A 23,992-nucleotide genomic window follows, 5' to 3' on the forward strand; every position below is an offset into this window, starting at 1 on the left:
TGTTTTTTCAAGTCCTCAGCATATTCTAGAAGCCTTATTTTCCTGACTCTCCTTTTTATCACAATGCTGCTGCCTGTCTTGGAAAGTAATAGGACTCCACTCCTTGGACAGTGTTCTACATCCTAGCTGGTCTACAAGTTTAGATTGACCTTTTACCTAGTTAGGGCTCAGAAGTAAAGTTTGACTCCATCAAGGAAAAGTGGTAAGAGATATGATCCTTTGCAGACAGTGTCTCTCAGTGAGGCAGTGCAAGTCGAATAAGGGAAATGGGGATAATCTTCTCTTCCATATGTTATGCTTTCCTGATGACCAATAATTTTGATTGATTTGTTTAATGTCTATTTTCCTAACTAAAGGGCAGACTCTGGGAGGGTCTGCTGTATTCTCTGCTGTATCCTCAATACTTAGCACAGTATCTGACACATAGTAATTGTCCTACAAATATTTGTTAAGTGAATGAAGAATTAATTAAATGGGATTTTTTTTAGAGATTAAAGAAACAGGACTAAAAGAGGTTAGATAATTAGCTCAAGGTCACTATTGTTAGTTAATTTCCTGTGTATCTCTCCTGTTTCTGCCCATCTTCTGACCAGAGACACTAACATTGTTCTGGACTATTTTTTCAAGGATATTTGTATAGTGAACAGCTTTGGAAGATACAGTGTCTCCCTGTGAAACCGGGAAAGACATACTTACTGCCCATCTTAAAGATTCATTCAGATCAATCCAGATTCATTAAGCTCAATGTTACTTCCCTGTAATGCAACCCATAGCATGTTCACGTGTCACCTGGTTCTTTTCAAGTAGTTCCTATGAGATTTGGGGGAAATGGGAACTGACACAAGAAAATGACAAACTGGTACTCTGGCTATTGTATTGCTGCAAGAAATAAGTTTCCTTATCTCTGATCCAGGAGTCTCATGTCTTATGCCAGCATCCATGAAAATGTGGTAGGCTAACTTGTTAGCTTGCAAGTACACATATATAATGGAATACTACTCATCCATAAAAGGAATGAAATCTTGCCATTTGCAACAACATGGGTGGAGGGTATTGTGCTAAGTAAAATAGACAGAAAAAGACAAATACTATATGATTTTACTTATATGTAGAATCTAAAAAACAAAACAAAATAGAGCCCAGCCAGTGTTGCTCAATGGTTGAACACAGGCCTATGAACCAGGAGGTCATGGTTCAATTCCCAATCAGGGCACAGGCCCAGGTTGTGGACACCCTCCCCAGTGGGGGGCATGCAGGAGGCGGCCGACTGATAATTCTCTTATCATTGATGTTTCAGTCTCTCCCTCTCCATTCCTCCCTGAAATCAATAAAAAAAATATGTATTTTAAAAATGGAAACAAACTCAGATACAGAGAACAAACTGATGGTTGCCAGATGGGACAGGGTCGGGGATGGGCAAAAAAGGTGAAGGGGATTAAGAAGTACAAATTGACAATTATAAAAACAGTAATGGGAATGTAAAATGTAGCCTAGGGAATATAGTCAATAATATTGTAATAACTATGTATGGTATTGGATGGGTACAACATTTATCAGGGCAATTACTTCCTAAGTTATATAAATGTCTAATCTCTATGTTGTACACCTGAAACTAATATAATAATGTATGTCAACTGTAACTGAAACTTTTTTAATTTTAAAAATAATATTGTAATAGTTATGTACTATAGCCCTAACCGGTTTGGCTCAGTGGATAGAGTGTCAGCCTGCGGACTGAAGGATCCCGGGTTCGATTCTGGTCACGGCATGTACCTTGGTTGCGGGCATATCCCAGTGGGGGTTGTGCAGGAGGCAGCTGATCGATGTTTCTCTCTCATTGATGTTTCTAAGTCTCTATCCCTCTCCCTTCCTCTCTGTAAAAAAATCAATAAAATATATATTTTAAAAAATAATAAATAAATTTTAAGATGAATGGATAAAACAGCCATGGAACATTTACACAATGGACTACTACTCGGTTGCAAAAAGGAAGAAAATTTTACCCTTTGCAACAGCATGGATGGACCTAGGGAGTATTATGCTAAATGAAATAATCCAGTAAGAGAAAGACAAATATCATATGATTTCACTCATATGTGGAATTTAATGAACAAATTGAACTAACAAGCAAAATAGAGACAGATTTATAGATAGAGAGCAGTCAGACAGCTCTGTTGTGGGGGAGGGATTGGGTAAAAAAGAAAAAGAAAGAGCTTATGAACATGGACAACAGTGTGGTGATTGCAGGGGTGAGGGGTGCCTTGAGAGAAGAAAGATTATGGTGAAGATAGCCTTGAAAACTGAGACTCCAAAGCAGCTTTAATTATCACCACCTTTTTATCTTCCTCTTGTATAATGCTCCTGCTTCCCTCTGTACGTATGCTCTATTCTTCTCTTGACACTGACTGGAAATTCCCTCCACAGTCTATAGGAAGAGTTTCACAGGGTGCTGGTTGGATTGCCTTAGCTTTTTACTATCAATTCTATCAGGCAGAGCTCTCTGTGCCTCGCTACCTTATCTGTCACCAAATTGTTGGGCCCATTCCTGGTATAATCAAGGTCACCTCTAGGCCACAACTAGCTGCATTTGCTTTCCTGAGCAGGATGCAGTGAGTATAGTATTGGACATGGCAGTCACCATGACTAATATGATCTAGTACAGAGGACTTCCCTCTGAAGGTTTATGTCAGCCTTGGTGACAATTCATCTATGAGAGATTTAGCTGAACAGGATAAAAGATGGCTAGTTTTCTGTGTATATGGAATAGGTAACTGTCTATGCCAGTGTTTCCCAAGTCATTATCCTTGAACCCCTGCATCAGATTTATCTTAGTGCTTTTTAAAAAATATTTTTATTGATTTCAGAGAGGAAGGGAGAGGGATAGAGAGTTGGAAACATCAATGATGAGAGATAATCATTGGTTGGCTGCCTTCGGCATGCCCCCAACTGGGAATCAATCCCGCAACCCAGGCATGTGCCCTTGACCGGAATCGAACCTGGGACCCTTCAGTTTACAGGCGGACACTCTATCAACTGAACCAAACCAGCTAGGGCTTAGTGCTTTTTAAACATTCAAATTTCTGGGCTTTAATTCAGACCTATAGAATCAGAATTTTGGAGTTGGGATCAGGGAATCTTCATAGTTAACAAGTTCCTATCGTACTCTGTGCACACTAGAGTCAAGAACCTCTGCTCGCCGAAACCGGTTTGGCTCAGTGGATAGAGCGTTGGCCTGCGGACTGAAAGGTCCCAGATTCGATTCCGGTCAAGGGCATGTACCTGGGTTGTGGGCACATCCCTGGTGGGGGATGTGCAGGAGGCAGCTGATCGATGTTTCTCTCTCATCGATGTTTCTAACTCTCTATCCCTCTCCCTACCTCTCTGTAAAAAATCAATAAAATATAAAAAAAAAAGAACCTCTGCTCTATATTCTTCAAGTTTCATTTGACTTGTTGCTTTTTTTCTGGAAAGTTCTTTCCCTGTTATCTCTGCTTGGCAAAATCCTGCCCCATCCCTGGAGGCTATGCTCAGATGTAGCTGCCTTCATGAAGCTTTCCATGATTTCATGTCTCCTTAACTCCAACTATCTCCAGTTGCTATGGCATAGGGGATATTAAGTGTATAAGAGCTGGGGTGCAGGGGAGTTTTGGGGATATGAGAAAACACACCTGGAATAAAGCTGTAGGAAAGGATTTGTGTTTAACACCAAAATTTTTATTTAGAAAAATTTGAAAGTAAGCTATGATGAATACCAGCATACCCTTTACCTAGAAATTGTTAACGTTTTAGATTTGCACACATGTTCTTTCTCCATACAAATATATACCCATATGTAATACAAATATATATGTATTTGGCAACAACATCTGAAATTAAATTGCAGTATCACATAACTTTGCACCTAAATATTTCAGTATGTATCTCCTAAGAACAAGAGCATTCACTCATTATCTTGCACAATCTAATAGCATTATCACATCCAAGAAATATAACATTGATAGAATAATATAATCCATATCAATTCCATGTAAAAAATTTTCAAATTATCTCTAAAACACCCCAGCTTTTTGTTGATACAGGATTAAATCAAGAATCATGGATTTCATTTGAGTATCTTTTCTCTTTAGTCTCTTTTAACCTAGATACTATAACAGTACTTTTAGCTTTTTTCTTAATGATGCCGATATTTTTTGAAGAGTCCAGTTCAGTTGTTTTGTTTACACTCTGGATTTGTCTGATTGTTTCCTCATAATTAGATTCATATTAAACATATTTGGCAAGAATACTACAAAAGAATCTTGTTTACTTCTCACTGCATCACACCAGGAGGTCCATATGCCATTGCCCTGTTATTGGTGATGCTAAATTTGATCACTTATTTAAGGTGGTGTCTTCTAGAACTTTTCGTTGTAAAAGTACATTTTCTTCTTTGAAATTAATAAGTAATTTGTGAAATAATCATGAATACACATATTTAACAAGCTGTCAAGGTGATTCTTGAGTGCACTGAAGTCTGATCACATCACAGGGCTCCTCAAAGGCCCTATCTACCGTTAAGATACTGACTCACTCCAAGCTTAGCATGTCTGCTTTCACCATTCACCTCTCACTCTACCTCCAAATACCCCCTCCCTCTTGCCTGGCCCCAAATCCTTAGCATGAGAGACAGTAGTAGGCCAAATGGATTTATTGCCTTCAACCTGAGGAGGCATGCTCGCTCCCTTTACCACTCAGATCATTGGCCTTGTGATGAAGAGCCCTTGAAAAAGAACACGGTATTTTGATTGTTTGTCTAATTTGTATTGTTATCAATAATCATTGCTATTATTTTTGAATGAACTAAGCCAAACACTTTATATAAATTACACTCTTTGATACTTATTCTAATCCAGTGATTTTACAGATGGGAAAATTGAGGCTCAGAGAGGTACTGTAACATCCCCAAGGTTACACAGCTATTAATAATTAGAACTGGATTCAAATCCATGTCCAATTATAGAGACCATGCTTTTAAGCACTATACTATACACCCTAATGAGCAATAATTCCACCTGACTTCAGAGTTCTCTGACGATTTTCTTCTGAAAAGTTTTAGGCCCACATCATTCCTGAGAATGAGGAAGCAGGGACACTGGACTTACTCTCTTTCAAGGTGGAGAGATGGTGCAACAGAGAAATCAATTGGCATTCCTGTGGTCTTACAGCAAATGAGTAACTGAGCAGGGCTGTTGATGGAGAGACCTTAAGCTCTTGCTTATGAATTTGATTTTGATTTAAGAGACAGCTGAGAGCCACTGTGATTTCTGGCTTGTGCTTACTGAATCCAGAGTGAGTTCAGGTTGGATTGATATCACTGTCCTTTGTGGGGGAAATGCTGCAGCTTGATAATAGACAGGCTTGCAGGATTTGGTGGAAAAGACTGGTGTTGCCTAACAGCCCCTTCTGTGATTGGCGCACTTGATTGGTGTCTTTCAGTTTACAGATCTCTGTCCAGCCTGCCACAGGGAAAAATACCACTTCTTGGATTCTAGTTAGCTCAAAAACAAAACAAAACAAAACAAAACAAACCCTCTTGTTCCCACCCTACATCCTCCATTCCCAACAAACTGAAAGAAAAAAGAAAGCCTTGTAAAGGTGGGCCAAATTTGTGTAGCCTACAGTTTTCTCTAGTCTACCAATTCTCCCATAAGAATGACAAACACTGTAGTGAAATAAAACAAAACAAATTACAAAAAGCAAGACTCTCTCCTGCTAGCAAGAGTCATCTGTAATTCGGGGGGATGGGGTTATTGCACAATTTATCTTTAGTATCAAGTTGTCCACTTCTTAGCGACAGAAGTATCAGGAAAATATCTCTGCACCTGTTGCAAAGTTTCATCTATGGCTTGAGATAGACACAGACAAATACATATAGAGTATCATCCCAATTTTAGCATATGTGCTGTTGGAGCAAGCATATGTACAAATAAAGTATCATCCAAGTTTAGCATATGTCCTGATACATGAAACAGCATCGTATATAGACACAGAGGATTTCAAAGTTGGAAGAGTTCTAAGAGGTCATCTAGCAAAGCCCTCCATCCTAGTCCTCACCCTCTCCCCACCCCTACCCTCACCCCCACACAGCCATGCATGCTTAGAACATCTCTATACTGAGTTATACCAAACTTTGGGCAGATCCAGTGACAAGTTTTAACCAAGTTTCAGAAGCAGCTGGTTTCTGTGACCAGTTTTTGTTGTTGTTGTTGTTTTTAACGAAAGCCTTTTAAAAAATAAGGTGAAATCCATTCTCCAAGTACCTTCTAGCCTTTGGGGGATATTTCCTTCCTCTAGAGCAGTGGTTCTCAACCTTCTGGCCCTTTAAATACAGTTCCTCATGTTGTGACCCAACCATAAAATTATTTTCGTTGCTACTTCATAACTGTAGTGTTGCTACTGTTATAACCGTAATGTAAATATCTGATATGCAGGATGGTCTTAGGCGACCCCTGGGAAAGGGTCGTTCGACTGCCAAAGGGGTTGCGACCCACAGGTTGAGAACCACTGCTTAGAGTAACACCCTGGCCCCTGGTGCTCCTTATGGCCCTCACTCACTCCTCCAGAGAGACACAGGTCTCCTCCTTGGCTGGTGAGTTTACAAGAAGATGGACATGCTTAGCTGGCCCCTTCCTCATCGCTCTGGTCAACCAGCCTGACCACAGAGTCGGTTCTGAGCTGCTCTCATTCTCTCTGTGGACACTCAGAATAAGGGATCTTCTTTTCCACCCAGGCCCTACCCCCTGACTCTAGAGAGGCTGAAACTTCTAGTATCACAGTTCCCAGTCAGGACCCTCTCTGCAATAACTCTTCTCCCCCTCCAACTGCTCCCTTTCAATGGCAGGTGTCTCCAAGGTTCATTCTCTCAGTGGGTGCTGCCCCACGTATATTGCTCTGCTCCTCCCTGCCTACCAATCAAGCACAAGGCTTCTTGGTGTCTGGGCCTCTGCAGGCCCGCTGCAGTGCTATCACTCTGCTTGCCAAAAGTCATTTGATGCAGCAGGTAAGAAAGCAGTTAGAGAGGTACATTGGGTTTCTGAGAGGCACCAGTCTAGCTAAGACAGAAATAGGCTCTAACTTAATAATCTGCTCATCACGCACAGTAAGAGACACCCTGACTTATTCAAAGACACCGTGGGTGGTGCAGAGGATGAATAAGCATGATTCACTGCCACTCTGGCACCCAGGGCACGAAGAATAATAAAACACAAAGAATTGTAGCCGCCTGAGTAGTAAATTAAGAGATCCAGGGCTCAGCTAGACTCTAGATATCAATGTTACCATGGCAATAAAGGGCTGTAGCATTCAGCAGCTATTACAGAGCAGGCATCTAATAGCCTAGTCTATGTCACAGACAAAGCTCAAGGGGCTAGCAAAGAAGACCAATTAGCATATGCATTCATTAGGGGCTGCTGCACACTTCTCTTAATTCCAGTTAGTTGTTTGTTTGAACCAACGTATCTTCCCTGCATTATACTCATTAGTGCCTTTTAGCCACTGGAAATAGGTTTGAATCTCCACAAGGGCCTCATAATTTTCCAAGCCTTCATTTTTTCCTCTAGGGGTCTAGGCATTTACAGTCACAAACCCATGGCCCCCAATCCCTCAAAATGAAAGCATCTCTCACTGTACAACTGTACTTGACAGATGGAAACTGTTCAGGAATGTGATGTGCTAAGGGTTCTTCCCGGAACCCAGTGAAATAGGGATCTGGGGCCATTATCTGGACCATCCAGGTCAAGAAAACCCTCTGGCCTTAGCCAATGAGCCTACTGGCCCCGCTTGCTGGCCACTACTCAGAGGCTAGCTGTGCGGAAGGGGGGACTTTGGGCACTGGGGACTATACTGACATCATCAAAGTCGGGCAGTAGCTGTTCCAGCTTGAAGGACTGCCCTTCAAGGTCCAGCCCAAACCCCGCCTATTCCGGGAAGCCTTCCCTGATCTTTGCAGCCCCAAATGAGTTCCCCCTCCTCCATACACTTCTAAGATGACACCCTATGCTGGGCAGCATTCACAGGCAGCCTCAGGCTCTAGGCCAGCCTGGAGTTTCCTTAGCCATGACTTCAGAGTCCACTAGGTCATGAATGCTGGAAGGGATTGGGGTTCTAGACAGCACTCAACAGTGCCTGGGTGACTTCAATGGTAAACAACTTTTAAGCTCCACTGCATATGATCTCCCAGAGACTCCATGAAGTTTTAGCCAATTCCTAGGCAAAGAAAGTACAAAACTGCTCTTTGATGGCTCTGGGACACATTCCCCCTTCCCACCTCCCACAATTGTTGAAATAATCCACCAGAACAGATGCCATCTCATGGTAGAGACAAAGATTCTCTGAAGAGTGCTACTGTCTCTTCCTTCCTTTGGGAACAGGAGGACCCAGTCCATAAGATTGTTTCTCTTCCATGTCAGCAACCATGTAGTTTTCTGGGGTTTTTTGTTAATCCTCACCTGAGGATATTTTCCCATTGATTTTTAGAGAGTGGAAGAGAGAGGGAAAGACAAAGAGAAACATTGATGTGAGAGAAACACATCGATTCATTGCCTCCTGCACGCACCCCGAACCAGGCCAGGGAACCTGCAACCAAGGTACGTGCCCTTGACCAGAATCGAACCCAGGACCCTTCAGTCCATGGCCTTAGCCAGTCATGCTCTATCCACTGAGCAAAACCAGCTAGGACAGAAACCATGTGCTACCCTAGGGCAAACAGGAAAAGGGGCTTATAGAAGCAGCAGCTAACACTTGTGCCCAAGGACTGGGCATATAGTTTTAGAGACTTGAATCATTTGCCTTTGAACCTACTGTCACATTCAAAGCTTCTCCTTTCTCCCTACTCTCTTGCCTCTGTAGCCACTGCTGCATTATGTTCCCATTGGTCACTCTGGCTCCAATCTGCTGCACTGTCAATCAGATTGCTTTTTCTCCAAAATTGGTGGGATTGATTTCTCCCTTAGCTAGATTTTTTTTTTTTTACTGTGGATTCATAGAGGTTTCTGTCTTTGAGATCCTATGGCATTTTGTTATTTTACCCCACTCAACTGTCATTCCAGAAGGCAGCCTGGACTATAGTCAAAATAGATTGCAAATATATTAAGTAAATAGCAAGTCCCAAATTACCCAGAATGCTAGGGAACAAGAGATTTTGGAGAATGAAATATTTTGTTACCTGAGGTCACATTATTCCAAGTCCCCTTTGGTGTTCCCACCCTTGGATTTTTTCCAGATTTATTGAAATATAATGGACATATAACATTGTGTAAGTTTAAGATGTACAATGTGATTTGATACACTTATTTTTATTATTTTCAATCCTCACCCAAGGGTATGTTTTTATTGATTTTAGAGAGAGAGGAAGGGAGAGAGGAAGAGAGAAAGAGAGAGAGAGAAACATGGATGTGTGAGAGAAACATCAATTGGTTTCCTCCCATACGCACCTGACCAGGGATTGAACCCTCAACCTGGGCATGTGTCCTGCCCAGGAATTGAACCCAAGAACCTTTGGTGTATGGGATGATGCTCCAACCAACTGAGATACATGGCCAGGGCTAAAAGTTTGTACCCTTTGACCAACATATCCCTAGTTCTACTACTCCCAACCCCTGATATTCACTATTCTACTCTGTTTCTACGAGTTTGGTTTTTTTTTTTAGAATTCCATATGTGAGATCATACAGTATTTATCTTTCTCAGTATGACTTATTTCACTTAGCATAATGCCCTCAAGGTCCATCCATGTTGTCACCAATGACAAGATTTCCTTCTTTCTCTTGGCTGAATAATATGCCACATTTTTTTTTATCCATTCATCTGTAGACAGACACTTAGGCTGTTTCCATATCTTCAATATTGTAAATAGTGCTGCCTCCCATGCTTGATTTTTGAAATCTTACTAACATGACTGTACTTTCTTTTTTGCCTTAGTAAGATGAGACCAGTTAACCAGGCTTTTGTTTGTGTTTTATTTTTTATTTTTTAAATTGATTTCAGAGAAGAAGAGAGGGAGAGAGAGGGGAGAGAGAGAGAGAGAGAGAGAGAGAAACATCAATGATGAGAGAGAATCATTGATCAGTTGCCTTCTGCATGCCCCACACTAGGGATTGAGCCTGAAACCTGGGCATGTGCGCTGACTGGGAATTGACCTGCTGGTTCATGGGTGGATGCTCAACCACTGAGCCACACCAGCTGGGCTTGTTTTTTTGTTTTGTTTTGTTTTTTGAGGTTTCCAAGGGTGTCAGGGTTCTCACATTTAACATCAGGCATTGCACAAAAGTCTCAAATGGGGAAAGTATAAGAGGTAGAACTTGGTATCTACTGAGACCAGGTTATCTCTTGGAATACATTTTCTGTTATTAAAATCCAAAAAGAGGAATGAGTTTCTTTTATTTTTTTTTTAGTGGCCTCTCTTCAAATAAGGGCATGGGAGGAGATTCTACTAAGGAAAAGTACTCCATTAATAACAATCTAGCAAATGGAGTCTTTATTTTAAATTAACCACTACCAAACTTCTCTGCATCAGGATAGCCTAGAGTTGGAATTATGAATAGAGAAATCTATTCAAGGTATTGTGCTATTTTTCTTGGTTATGAATCTGCCCAGAATATTAGTATCTGCAATATTCTTAGTCATCTGGGTGTAATGGGGAGAGAGGGAGGAGTAATTTGTGAAGGAAGGATTAAAAACTCTACCTGGGCCTTTTAGCCACCCAGACTCCAGTGGGGTGGATCAAACAGCCAAAAATGCTATACACTGTTCTTGGCTGTTTCTATAATTTTTCTTTTGTTGGATCCCACTTTGGCTTCAGGAGTTATGTATGTCTGGGAAACTGACACTGCAAAGTTCTGGCTTGTTCCCTGCCCCAATGCTAAGAGATAAATATAGATCTCAACCACTACAGAAATTTGGCCAGGATTCCAAGGGATGTGTGTGTGAGGGGCAGCGACTGATGGGGCCATTCTGACATGTGGGCTAGAAAAAGGCTTCTTTATGTTCAAGACCCTCTTTGGTGTAGGGAAAGGTAAAACTAAAGCCTGGCCTCTAAAATCAAGACCCATAATCCACATTTTCAGGAGCTCCTGGGTTGACATGGATAAATATTGTAGATGGCTTGGTGTGTGTGTGGGATGGGGAGAGCGAAGGGATTCTTTCTTGACACCCTAGATCCTTTTGCATGAGATCAGCCTTATGAAAAAAGAAAGTTATTCTTGGCCATCTCCCTTCACCCCCAACTCCCACTCATGCCCCACCTCCTGCACACACTGATATCCAACTCTCAATTGAGAAGAACACAATTTAAGATTTCCATTGGGCCCATAGTATCTCAGGTACTAGAGAAGGGCAGGGGGTGGGAAGAGACATGAATTGGGGTGAGGTGAGCTGTTCATCCTTGTGACCCAGAATATCTCCCCCTCCCTGTAATGATGAGCTTGCTTTTCCATAGGGCTTTCCTTTGATTCAGGAAAGGGGCCAACCAATGAGAGAGGGGCATGTTAGATTATTTTGGGGAAGGACTTATGCCAGGAGGGTTCACTTTTACTAGGCAGCAAGTGGCCCCAGCAACCAGTGTCTCCTGCAGAAGCTCCAGAACTCTCACCCACTTGCCTGCCTCTGCTTTGCCTTTACCCACTGAAGAGCTATGAGAAGGCAGCTCCGGTCCAGAAGGGCTCCGGTCTTTCCTCACAGTTATCGCTACAGACTTGTGAGTCCCAGGCAACAAGATATTTTGCTGCTTCTTTTTAGTGGGGTGGGGTGGGGGTTGTGTAGGTCTTGGCTTGTGGCTTCTTCTCCTTTGGATGGCAGGAACAGTGAAGTTTAAGGAAGCACATAATTTCAAGAGCCAGCAGTGACTCCCAGCATTCCATTTCACCCTAAATTTCTGGGTTGAAACAGGAAGCCTCTCTTCCTATGGAAGAAAGATAAGGGAAAGGGAAGATGCCAGATAATGAGAGGAAATTTTTCTTCAGAGCCTAGAATTTGAACAAACATTTTGGAGTTTGGGAGTAAAGGTTTCGTTCTGATAGCAGGAAATTTAACCAAGAGAGAGGGGAAGGGGAAGAGGAAATGAAAGGCACTGCCTACCCAGCTGTCTCAGTCTCTTTGGGTGGTAGCTTCTTAGAAACCCAGCTTCTCTTTTACTTAGGCAGAAATTCCAAACTATAGCTAAAATCATAGAATCCTAGATAGAAGCTGGTAGTAATCCTAGACATCATTTCTCCAGAACCCCTCATTATGTAAAAGAGGCTGCTGGGGCTCAGAGCATAGGAGTGACTTGATAATTAGTGGAAGAGCCAAGGTGAAAATGCAAGTTTTCTCACTTCTAATATTGTGCTCTTTCCATTATACTTGCAGTATGCAACTCCCCAACCCTCTGACCCTCCACCACCCATTGCCATCCTGCCACACACACACACACACACACACACACACCCCTGTGATGTCACCATTTATCACCAGAGTGCATTACACATTTTTTGAACCCAAAGTTTCTTTACATTTACTTTGCTAGAATTCATTAATATATGCCACACACAGTACTTTTTTTGAAGGGAGGTATATTTTGAAATCTCCCCCCAAAGAGGATTTCTATCTGAGCCCAGGAGGAAATAAAGCTTAATCCATTTTTCTTTGGGAATTGCCACTTATATAATCACGGAGTTGAGTAAAGACAGCCAGCAGAGGAAAGCATAAATTATTCTAATGTTATATGCACCTAAGAAGGGCTTCCCTTAACTTTCCAGCCACAATTTGTAGAATCTTTCTTTTGACATCCCAAAATTCCTTCCAGCTCTTACAGCAGTCACAATCTGCAGGGCATATATAACTGTTCCTTACTTGACTTCTTTTCTGTGTAATGTTGCTAAAGTGTTGTATATAATTTCAATGATTTGTCAACTGGTTTGTATTTTCTTCTTGTTTATTTATTTTTATTTTTCAATTACAATTTACATTCAATATTATTCTGTATTAGTTTCATATGTACAACATAGTGGTTAGATAGTCATGTACTTTACAGAATGGTCCCTCGTTATTTCCAGTACCTATCTGGCCCCATACATAGTTATTACAATATTATTGACTACATTCCCTATGCTATAATTTACATCTCTGTGACTATTCTGTAACTACGAATTCATACTTCTTAATCCCAATTCCTTCACCTTTTGTACCTAGTCCCTCAACACCCCTTCCTGCTGTCAAGCATCAGTCTGTTCTCTGTATCTATGAGTCTGTTTCTGTTTTGTTCCGATTTGGATTTTCAATGCATCAGGGGATCTAGCTCTTTATAAAGAAGACAATCAAATTTAAAAATTTTTTAAATTGAAAATTATTTGATACAGTGAATAATTGTGGGCTAATTTCTCTTTGAAAATTAACCAATCGTTTTTTAAAAATTTATTTTTATTACTGACAGTATTACAGATGTCCTCCATTTTCCCCCTTTGCCCCCCTCCACCCAGCCCCTGCCCTACCCCAGGCCTTCCCTACGCTATTGTCTGTGTCCATGAGCTATTGTTCAAATGTTTACAGGGTATTACTCAATGCAGGACACAAATTTATCCTTTGGGTCATACTGTTTGTTATATATTTGTTATATGTTTATATATTTAGAGTTCTCAAAATGGAGCCACCCTCTGTCCTTCAGATTCTTTCCTTTTAGGGCAACATGATGGCCCCAGCACACACCCACTATTATATCCCAGCACACTCACACTATCACATGAGGGCAGTGCTACTTTAGGAAACTGACAAAAACAGACCCTCTCATTACCAAAGGATTCCCTACTGGATTCCATTAAATAGTTGCACAAAAGCACCTCTCTTCCACATAGTGAGGTTTCCCTGTACTTGGAAGCAAGGTAGCAGGAAAAGATATTTGAGGTTCTTGATGTTGAGGCATCGTGAGAGCTGTGGGGAAATCAGGTCTGAAAAGGTTAATTCTTCCCTCGAGGGTAAAGCTTTAATGACAAGTCATCTTTAATAGGATTATCATGAGAGTTCATATCTACAAATAAGATCAGGCCGAGGTCAAGGCCAGCTGCCTCCTCTGTGGAGCAGAGGTGGAGGGCAGGCATATAGGCAACAAGGAGAGAGAAGAAAGTTGTTCAGAAAATATAAAGGGAATATAAATTCCCCATAATGAAATGTTACATTTTAAATTCTCTGAGATTTTCAGTTGCTGTAGATTCTCTGGGGGCCATGTTGACTACCCACTGCAGTCTACATGACTGCTGAGGCTAGAGTGACAAGTTCTATGAGAGCATTTCCCCAGAGTCAGACAGTTGCTATTGACATTTATTAATTACCCACTGGTTACCTAGTTGTGGACTTTACACTGTGGTGGGCCATCAAGGTGTTAGAATATAGACCCTGGCCCCTGGGTGCTCAGAATACACTTTGGGAGGTCAAATGTGTACATACGTTCACACCCAAGTGAGATATAAGAACATTTATTAATCCATTCAACATTGAATAATGGAGTTTATTTTCCTAAGCCTTACATTGCAAGTCCATGTCAGAGTCAGAAATCCTCAATTATAAGCACCTACTATATTTTGGGAACATAGAATCTAACATACTATCGTTCTCCACAAATCTGCTAAATCACCTTCAGGCACTTGTGCTCAATGTGACAGAGGAGAAACATTATTGTCTAGAGCAGTGGTTCTCAACCCTCTGGCCCTTTCAATACAGTTCCTCATGTTGTGACCCAACCATAAAATTATTTTCGTTGCTACTTCATAACTGTAATGTTGCTACTGTTATGAATCGTAATGTAAATATCTGATATACAGGATGGTCTTAGGCAACCCCTGTGAAAGGGTCGTTTGACCGCCAAAGGGGTCGCGACCCACAGGTTGAGAACCGCTGGTCTAGAGTATCGGAGATAAAAGTTCTGGGACTGACAATTCTATCATGAACTTGCTGTGTGGCTCTGTTTAGAGCTTGTTCCCTCTTTGAGCCTCAGATGGACAAGTGAATCTCCAAGGTTACTGTCAGTTTTGATATAGTGTGTGATATAAAGCTGTACATTCGAACAAATTAGGGAGTAATTCCAGAGTGCTTATAATCAAGAGTTACATAGGGCTGGGCAGACTGAATGCTGAGTAGAGCCTTATCATTCTATATCACTTTTACTGATTCTGAACAATCTAGTTTTCTGAGGCCTCTCCCCATTAATGGCAGAATTTTTAGTTGAGTGTCCTCTAAATGGCCTTTGAGGAATCGAGCAGGGAGGGGGCAGCATGGAGCCCCTGGCCTCTATCATTCAACACTTTCAACCCCAACAGGTGCACAGGCCCCGCCACTCTGCAGATTTGGACAGTTAGAGAGAAGGGAGGGCGACCTCATTTTCTGCTGCTGCAGTGAGCCTTGGCAGATCCACAAAGAACAAAGATCCAACTCTGGCCTGTGGCTGGGAGGCATTTGAAATACCATTTGGTGAAGTCTGGGTTTTTTTTCCCCTTAGAACCACTCAGAGAATATTACAGTTTCAGATCTCAAGTAATGGCTGCAATCAGTCAATCAACAAAAATGTGCTGAGCACTTACTATGTGCCCAGATTTTTGCCTAGCGTATAGGGTTTTGGAGGGATGGAGACTAAGGAAGTGTCAGTTGGGGTATTAGCCCTCAGGTGATCTTTTAAATCAGCTTAAGACAGAAAGAAGTTCCAGACCAGGCAACAGCCAGAGAAGCAGCAAATAGCAACCCCCACCCTCATCACTTGTTTCTGTTGGGAGTTGGGAAGGCAGTCTACATTTTGAGAAGGGGTATAGCAATTGGCCTCTCCATTTGATGTCTATCCAAGGCTATTTTTAGCCACAACTTGGGATGGTGAGGTGGAGCAGCTGAAAGTGTACAGGGTGTTAAAATAAAGCTGGTATGGACTGAGAATTTACCATCATAGACACAAATGTCTAAAACTACTCCATCCTCCAGCGTTGAGCTCAGCTCTGTCCTGACAAGCCAGACAACGTGAAGCAGGAGGCCAAGGCCCCAGGACAGAATAATGATACAAGCAGTCCTGGAGGAAGAGCCTAAATACCTAAAGCTGAGAATAAAACTTATACCTCTATGGAAAAGATATTGAATCAAAATGGTCATAGAAAGGATATTTCTTTCAAAAGAACAGAGAGAAAGAAAATATCTCTTGTAACAATGGGTATGTTTATGGGGAAGTGGAAATTTGAAGCATCTCTAAATATTAAGTCGTTTTCCATTTATATTTGGCTGGTGGGATGTGCCACTGGAAATTTTTTTCAAAGAGGGGATTATGTTTTGTCACTGTTCCAGGATGATCAGGATGAAGTGAATCAGAACTACTTAGCAGATGAAGAGGAAGAAGCAGAAGAAGAGGCTCGGGTGATGGTGGTACCCAATTTGGAGGAAGAGGAGGAGGAAGAGGAGGTGAAAGAAGAGGAGGAAAAGGATGAGGAAGAGGGTCAGGGTCAGCCAACAGGCAACACCTGGTGGCGGAAATTGCAGATCATGAATGAGTACCTGTGGGATCCGGAGAAAAGGATGTCTCTGGCCCGAACAGGTCAGAGTTGGAGTAAGTCCCAGTTGTCCCAGTGCCCCACTAAAGTGTCCTTTCCTTTTGGCTTGGTGTACAGGACTCGTTTACCATATGTTGGATGGGCTTGTCTGCAAACTTTTCTTAGGTATCATGTAAAAGGATCAATGCTTAGGGGAATGTCTGGACTATGGGCAGATGCCATCAGAACAAACTCCAAGTGGGTGAACAAAATTGACTGTATGGCTGAAATCTTCTGGGTTCAAAAACATTTGCAATGCAGAGAGTAAGAATGAATTGGAAAGCACAGACATTTTTAAAAGTCTCAGCTCTGTCACCTTCTATCTGTGTGACCTTGGGTTTATATTTACCTTCACTGAACCTCAGTTTCCTCACCCTCCAAATGAAAGAACAATCCCTTTCTTGCCTCTCTCACAGGATCAGCATGAGGCTCCAACAGGATGTTATCATTGTAAAGTTGAAAGTACTCTGAAAACTACTTCTAGGATATGAGACTCAAATCCCTGCTAACCTGACCAAGGATTTATAAAGCCTCATAATTTCACCTAGAAATGTCAGAGAGTCAGGAGGCCAGCCCCTAAACCCAGCTTTTTTGGTGGTTTACACTCCCATGATGTACACAGAGAAATCAGGTTTGAAAGGATAATTTCTAGAGATTAAGGTTGAGCCCCCACCCACATCACTTGATCAACAGCGGAATCACATTTTTAGTATTTCCTCTTTGAATCACATGCTGCCACCACTTCCACTTCACAACTCCCCCAGCACTCCTCTCCCAGGGTCCTACTCACCTCTTAAACTATTAGTGCTGAGCCTTCTCCTCAGGAGATTTTGCCTGTGGTCAAATTCACACTTGCCACACTCTCTGTGCAGCCCAGAAAAAGAGCAGCTGCTGGTTTGGAGAAGGAAAAAAAATAGAGAACACCATGGATGAAATAAGAGTTCCCTAGTGCCAAGGGTCTAAGTTGCTGAAGTTGATGGTCATGACTTCTAGAGGCCCTTTGGCTGAGAATTCTCTCCCTCATCATTTATGTTTCTAATTCAGGTCAGTTAGGGTGCAGTCAGGGTGAAGCTAGTCCTGCTTCCTGGAATTAGGAATAGCAAGTGTGGGACTCTGAAGAACATCCACCTCCCTTCACCCTTCCTCAGTTCTCAACCCCACCCCTGTATATCCCTCAAATGCTCAACTGGAACAAATGTACCATTCAGGGAACATTCCAACATTCTGAAGCTGCAAACAAATACTGGACACTCACTGGGGCTCCAAAGGGGGCACAGCTGTTTCTCCCTTGCCTAAAGAGGACTGAAAAATCAGGCCTTGTGAGAAGCAAGTGTGATTCTGGGAGAGGGTGCCCTACATTAACCCCCAAGTAGCCAGCAATTGGAACTTAATCAGATGAGCTTATTCAAATTGCTCCCGTGGAGAACAAGTGACAGGCCAGTAAGTAGGAATGAGGGAGGAAGGTTCAAGTGTCCAGGGAAGATGTTGCAGTGGGGACACTGCACAGTAGGCCCTATCCAGGCCTCTGGGTGCAGGTCTAAGGACAGTCCAGGAATTCTGGCTTCTGTTCAGCTACCCCTGAGCAAAGGGAAAATAGTGATCCTAATGTTTAGGCCTTCAAACATACGCCTTGCTGCCCTCTTGCTTGAGAACTAGGTGTCCACTTGAGCTTGTACAGCAACATGACCAACATAATCACCCACCTATTATTATAGTACTAGGGGCCCAGTGCACATATTCGTGCACCTTGAAAGGAACTATGGGCTGCGAGATTGCGGTAGGCACAGGGGCGGGTCTCGGCCCACCCGGACCCTCCCGCTGTGGCCCCTGGTCCCCTATCTGCCTGCAGCGCTGCTCCCGCTGCCGCTGCTTGGCCCACTCACACCTGCTGAACGTGTGGAGCAATTGGGGCTGGTGTCAGCAGCAGGTGCAGGCAGCGGCGGCTGCCCCGATCACCCCCTCAGGAACAGGCCCTCAGGAAGGGGAGGTGGAGAAGCCCTCAGAGGCAATCAGGGCTGGCACCAGGCACTGCAGCAGGTGCGAGTGGGGCCAGCACCGGCAGCAGGTGCGAGTGCCAGGCGGGACTGTGCCACATGGGAGCAAAGAATTTTGAGTAACCACCAGAGGCTCACCCCGATGACAGTGACCGGCACCCCACCTTGGTCTGGCACCCCTGCTCACCTGACCATCCTGCCGCAGCCGACACCTGCCATGTTCCGTCCGCACTCTGCTGCCTGCTGCCAACACTGGCCATGTTCTGAGTACTCCCCCTGGTGGTCGGCACATGTCATAGCGACCGGTTGTTTCACCGTTCAGTCTATTTGCATATTAGGGATATATATATATATATATGCTTTTCTTTTGGTAGCTGGGCAACCTCTATTCTTAGGAACTACATGTTATTTTATTGGATACTGACAAGAACCATTTGATGTAGTAATATTATTATCCCCATTTTACAGATGCAGAAACAGGCTTAGAGAGGGTAATTTGTTTAAAGTGACAGAGTTGATAAGTGACAGTACCGAGAGTCAAACCCAGATTGGATGAACACTGGGGCTCATTCTCTTGCCAGAACACTGCACCATCTTCATGAACTGTGGCAATGAGCAAGGCCCTGATGGGTAGGGCCTCAGGAACTGATGGGGGTGATTTGGTGGGAGGAGTGAAGAGTTGTGATCATGGGTACCTAGTCTATCTAAGATATCCAGGTCTACCCATACTTGGGTGGAGCATTCAGAAGAGAGCCTTGGATTGCCTACAGGAGTGGCCAATTAAAACTTGGACATCCAGAGAAGAAAGGGTTGATGGGGTCAATGAGTTCAGATGGGTATGGTGCTTGGTTTTGCCTGTGGCTGAGATTCCAGGGCACAGATTCCTTTGTAAGGCTGAGAGGACTCATTGCTAGTGCCATTCACACATTGTAGGCAGGAAGGAAGATGTTTCCAAGGGAGTTTACCTGTATTTTATTGCTTTCCTTTCATCCATGCAACTAAGTCTTCCAGTTCTCGAGCATGGCTTCAGCTGTTGATCCATTCCTAGGATGGGGATGAGGGTAAAGGAATGGAGGAGATGACACAGGGCACATCCCATTAGAACAGCCACTGGTCAGTAGCCAAGTATCACAGGCACACAGGTGCTGCTATTTCTTCTCCAGGGACTCCAGCTGAATCAATGTGTTCATGTTCCAGTTCTGCTTTAGTTTATCTTATAAAACATAGAGGTTCCATTTCTAGTTGGATTACTAAGGATTTTTTTCTCCTTCTCCAATCATTTTGGTTAATTATTTGGTTCATGGTTCAATTTAAAAATTAATATTTGGAATCGGGTTTGGGTATAGCAAAGTTATGTGGTTTGTTCCAGTTTCTGGTTCATGATTCAGTTCAAATGTGTAGTTCCAACATCATGTCACTGTTGTGAGCAGAGCCAGATATTGTTGGCTGAAAGAGCCCAAGGAGGACTTGGAAAGAGCTTCTCAGCAACAATTTCACTCTTATTTACCTCACTCTGTGCTGCCTAATCCTGGGCAAAGCTAATTCTAATATAGCCCACAGAGGAGGAATTCACACACTTATGCTTCTGGTCCTATAGTAACAGTAATATTAATAATAGTAATAATGAAGACTGCTATTTATAGAATACTTGGTATCTGCCAGGCTGTGCTATGCTATTTATGTGCATTATTCAAGTGCTATTATTGTCCTCATTTTACATATGAGAAGATTGAGGTTCAGATGTCTAAGATTAAATAGTTAGGAAGTGGTAAGGTCAGGATAGGATATAAGGAAAGACTGACTTTCAGATACAGTAGTCCCCCTTATCTTCAGGGTATACATTCCAAGACTCCCAGTGGATGTGAACCCTACATATACTAAAATTTTTTCCTGTACATACATACCTATGATAAAGTTTAATTTATAAATTAAGCACAGTAAAAGATTAACAATAACTAATAATAAAATAGAACAATTATAATAATACTAGAGGCCTGATGCGTGAAATTCATGCAAGAGTAGGCCTTCCTTGCCCTGGCTGCCAGCACTGGCTTCCCTCTGACACCCGGGACCTGGGCTTCCCTCGCAGCCCAGGCTTCATCCGGAAGGACGTCTGATCTAATTAGCATATTATGCTTTTATTATTATAGATACTATAATAAAAGTTATGTGAATGTGGCATTATTAAATAAAATAAGGGTGACTTGAATACAAGCACTGTGATACTGAAATTACCAAGAAGCTATACTATGTGACAAACAGGTGGTGGCATCTACATGTGACAAACAGGTGGAGTCGCTGGACATAGGGATGATTTACATCCCACAGAGTGAGACCGCAGGAAATTTCATCACACTACTTAGAACAGTGAGCAATTTAAAACTTATGAATTGTTTATTTCTGGAATTTCCATTTACTGTTTTTGGACAACGGGTAACTGAAACCACAGAAAGAGAATCCAAGGATAAAGAAGGGCTACTGTAATTTAGTTTCAAAGTAAATTTTAATTTTTACATGAAGCACTTTGATTAGTTGCTTCTTAATACTAACTGGACAGCAGAGAGATCTTTAATTTACTCTGCAATGTAGACACCTGCATGCACATGCTTCTTCGAAAAGGATGCCTGTCTGTCCCTCAATGACCTCAAGGATCAGTGGGAGTTGCCCTATAAAGGCAGTGAATGGCAAAGGGGTGGAGGGTGGTTCAAATTCCTCACTTTGCCACTGTTCTGCCTAGGCTGCAAGGTGCTTCTGCAGGTTCATATCACTTCATATGAAAAGGATCAAAGAGCAGAAGCAATGAAAGGTGGTAAATCAATGGAGAGAGTGGGGAGGGCTGGTGTGGAAAGATCAAGGGGGAGATAGGAATATGAGGAGAGATTAGCTAGAGTGCTGTGGGAGAAAGAAGTTATAGGCTTAACAGCAGTTTTCTGGGCTCTTTCCTCTCTCCTTCTGGGTTTGAGCTTGTGAAAATCATTTCATATTTGTTTGCTTCCTAAAACCATTTTTGAGAAGATAGGAAGCCGACAAAGCAAAATAGGAAAGGTAGTGCCACAGATAAGTAAACTGAGGCAGTCTCCAAACCTCACGCTGTGCTTCAGTGTTAGTGGTATTTCTTGCAAGCTCTCAGTAAGGCTGCTTAGCTTCCTAGCTCTGTACCACTATTCACGGCTTGGGAAGAAACTCCCATGAGCGCAGTTAGGTAACTGCATTCTGGCCCTCAACAGTTATTTCAGGATAAAACACCTTGGTTCTCAATGTTAAATCCAAGCTGAACTTTCAGAACCTGTAAAGAAAGAAGGAAGAAGGAGCATATATGCATTCAAGTTCTTTGGTGGGGGGGGGCAGTGTGGGGAAGGGAAAATGGTGGGGGCAGGCTAGAAGAGGTCAATGGGGGAAAAACGGGGGACATATGTAATACTTTCAACAATAAAGATTTTTTTAAAAAGAAAGAAGAAGCATTGTGCAGTCCAGTTTAGTTTGAAATCTAAAAGGAAAATGAGAAGCCTGGGAGAAGCCAGACTCAAGAATGAAAGGGAAAAGGAGAGCAACCACTTCTGTTAGTTACTTCACTTTCTTCTGCCTTATTTTCCCTGTCTGGAAAATGGGAATGTAATATGTAAAGCTCTGATATTTGAAGAAAGTTTAAAAGAAATAATGTATGTGAGATACTGAGCACACTGCCTGGCACATTATAACAAAATAAATAATGGTAACTGTTATTAAGGCTAAAATGGAATTTCTTCTTATGGTGCTAAGTCAAGAAAATTGTTACTACAACTTTTAAATCAAGATCAACTTTTAATTATAAGTGTTTTTTTTTCTAAAAAATGTATGTAAAGTTTTCTTGTAAAATTTTCAAATAGAAATTCAGAACAACATATTATCATAGATTTCTAACCCTTTTAAATGGGGAAAAGTAAATATTTACCAAATAGGTTCAGGAGCTAAAGCCTGAAAAAAAACCCTGCAACTCTGTACCTAAATTTAATCCAAGAGTATCTGTGTTGAGAGATGTCTGGGCTGTGAATGTGTTTGGAAAGCATAAAATTTCCCATTTGATAATTATTTTTGGTTCGCTAGGAAAAAAAATGTTTGCAATTGCAAAATTTGCAATTTCATGTAAAGATGAACATACCTCCCCCACCCCCAGAATGTACATAAATATTATCTCATTTAATCCTCAAAACTATTATTATCTCTCACTTTACAGCCTAAAAGTGTCAAAGTTAAGATTTATCTAAACATTTGCTAGGCCACAAATCTATGGATATGAAAACTATGATATGCCCACTTTGATATTATTAATCCATTTTGACTAGGCATCAGTGAAAACTAAAGCTTCTGTTTATAATTTTACATATTTGATGAGTGAAGAATTTTGCACAGACTCACTTCTGGCTCTGTACCTTTCAAACAGTATTTATCTTCCTCTACCCAAATTTCTTTTGGTGCTAGGTATCTTAAGATAGGTTCTTACTCTGATATGACCTTTGTCCCTGCACATTCATATCACAACGCCAGGTAGGTTAACACAGAGGGCAATAGAATTATTTCTAGGAGCTTCTTTTACACTGGAAAAGCTAGCAATAATTTAACTATACTTAAAAATGATTTTGACTCACATAAATATATTCTACTATATTCTAACTAAACATATTCCCATCTCAACTTCTCATAATCTGTTCTGTAAAATGCCTGCAGCATCATTTACAATGCCACTAGACATAAAGGGAAATGAGACAGAAGGGAATTTGAAGAGGGAAAAGGCAGTGGTCATTGTTAAATATATTATTTCAGCAAATATTGCCAAATCATATGACCACAGCTAGGTGCCCTTCTGTAGTAAAGAGGCTGACTTCATTTTTGATGTTTGACTATTGACATCATTTAAATCCCTCTTTCCTAACTACACCATATCTGGGCAACCAAGATAAGAAGACCAGTGTGCGTGTCATGTTTTTCAGTGCTTAAGGGCAGTCCAAACTTCACAAAGCCCAAGCCTATTGAGAACTCTTCCCCAGACCCACCCCTAACCACCATAAAGGCCCAACTTACTCTCTTTGCTTCTCTCAAGCCAACTGAACCAGCTTCCACTGATGCCAATATCCCTAGAAAGTCTCACTATTATGAGTGGTAAACCTTTCCATATTCTCTTGGTATGTGTGGTATCATCAATCTTGACATTCAAACCAATTGGCAGGTTGGAAGGGCGATTGAGGGTCATTCCCAAACAGTGAGAAGCCTGTGCAAATGACCAGCCCTGAAGCTTAACCATTATTAATTTCACTGTAAACCCACTTCTGTGTGTATTTGTACAATTTTCTCTCTAAAACCTCCACTCTGACTTGAGCAAGCCCGATGCACAAAACCTCAGATTTTCAAAAGAATGTGAAGTAGTACGATAGTTCTACACTTAAGGATTTTTATATA

The 23,992-nt window shown here is 41.9% G+C and overlaps 1 protein-coding gene across 2 annotated transcripts in view; it reads left to right on the top strand.

Annotated features, from left to right (window-relative positions):
- Window positions 1-11,593: 11,593 nt before the first annotated feature.
- Window positions 11,594-23,992, top strand: part of ATP1B4 (ATPase, Na+/K+ transporting, beta 4 polypeptide) — a 41,072-nt gene continuing 28,673 nt past the window's right edge. For both annotated transcript variants that reach the window (XM_005884673.2, XM_005884672.2), the window contains exons 1-2: window positions 11,594-11,731; window positions 16,324-16,437. In XM_005884673.2, the coding sequence (XP_005884735.1) occupies window positions 11,669-11,731; window positions 16,324-16,437 (177 nt within the window). In that variant the 5' untranslated portion in view covers window positions 11,594-11,668. The remainder of the gene's footprint in view (window positions 11,732-16,323; window positions 16,438-23,992) is intronic.

This window comes from Myotis brandtii, unplaced genomic scaffold (assembly GCF_000412655.1).
Source record: "Myotis brandtii unplaced genomic scaffold, ASM41265v1 scaffold846, whole genome shotgun sequence".
Lineage (NCBI taxonomy): Eukaryota > Metazoa > Chordata > Mammalia > Chiroptera > Vespertilionidae > Myotis > Myotis brandtii.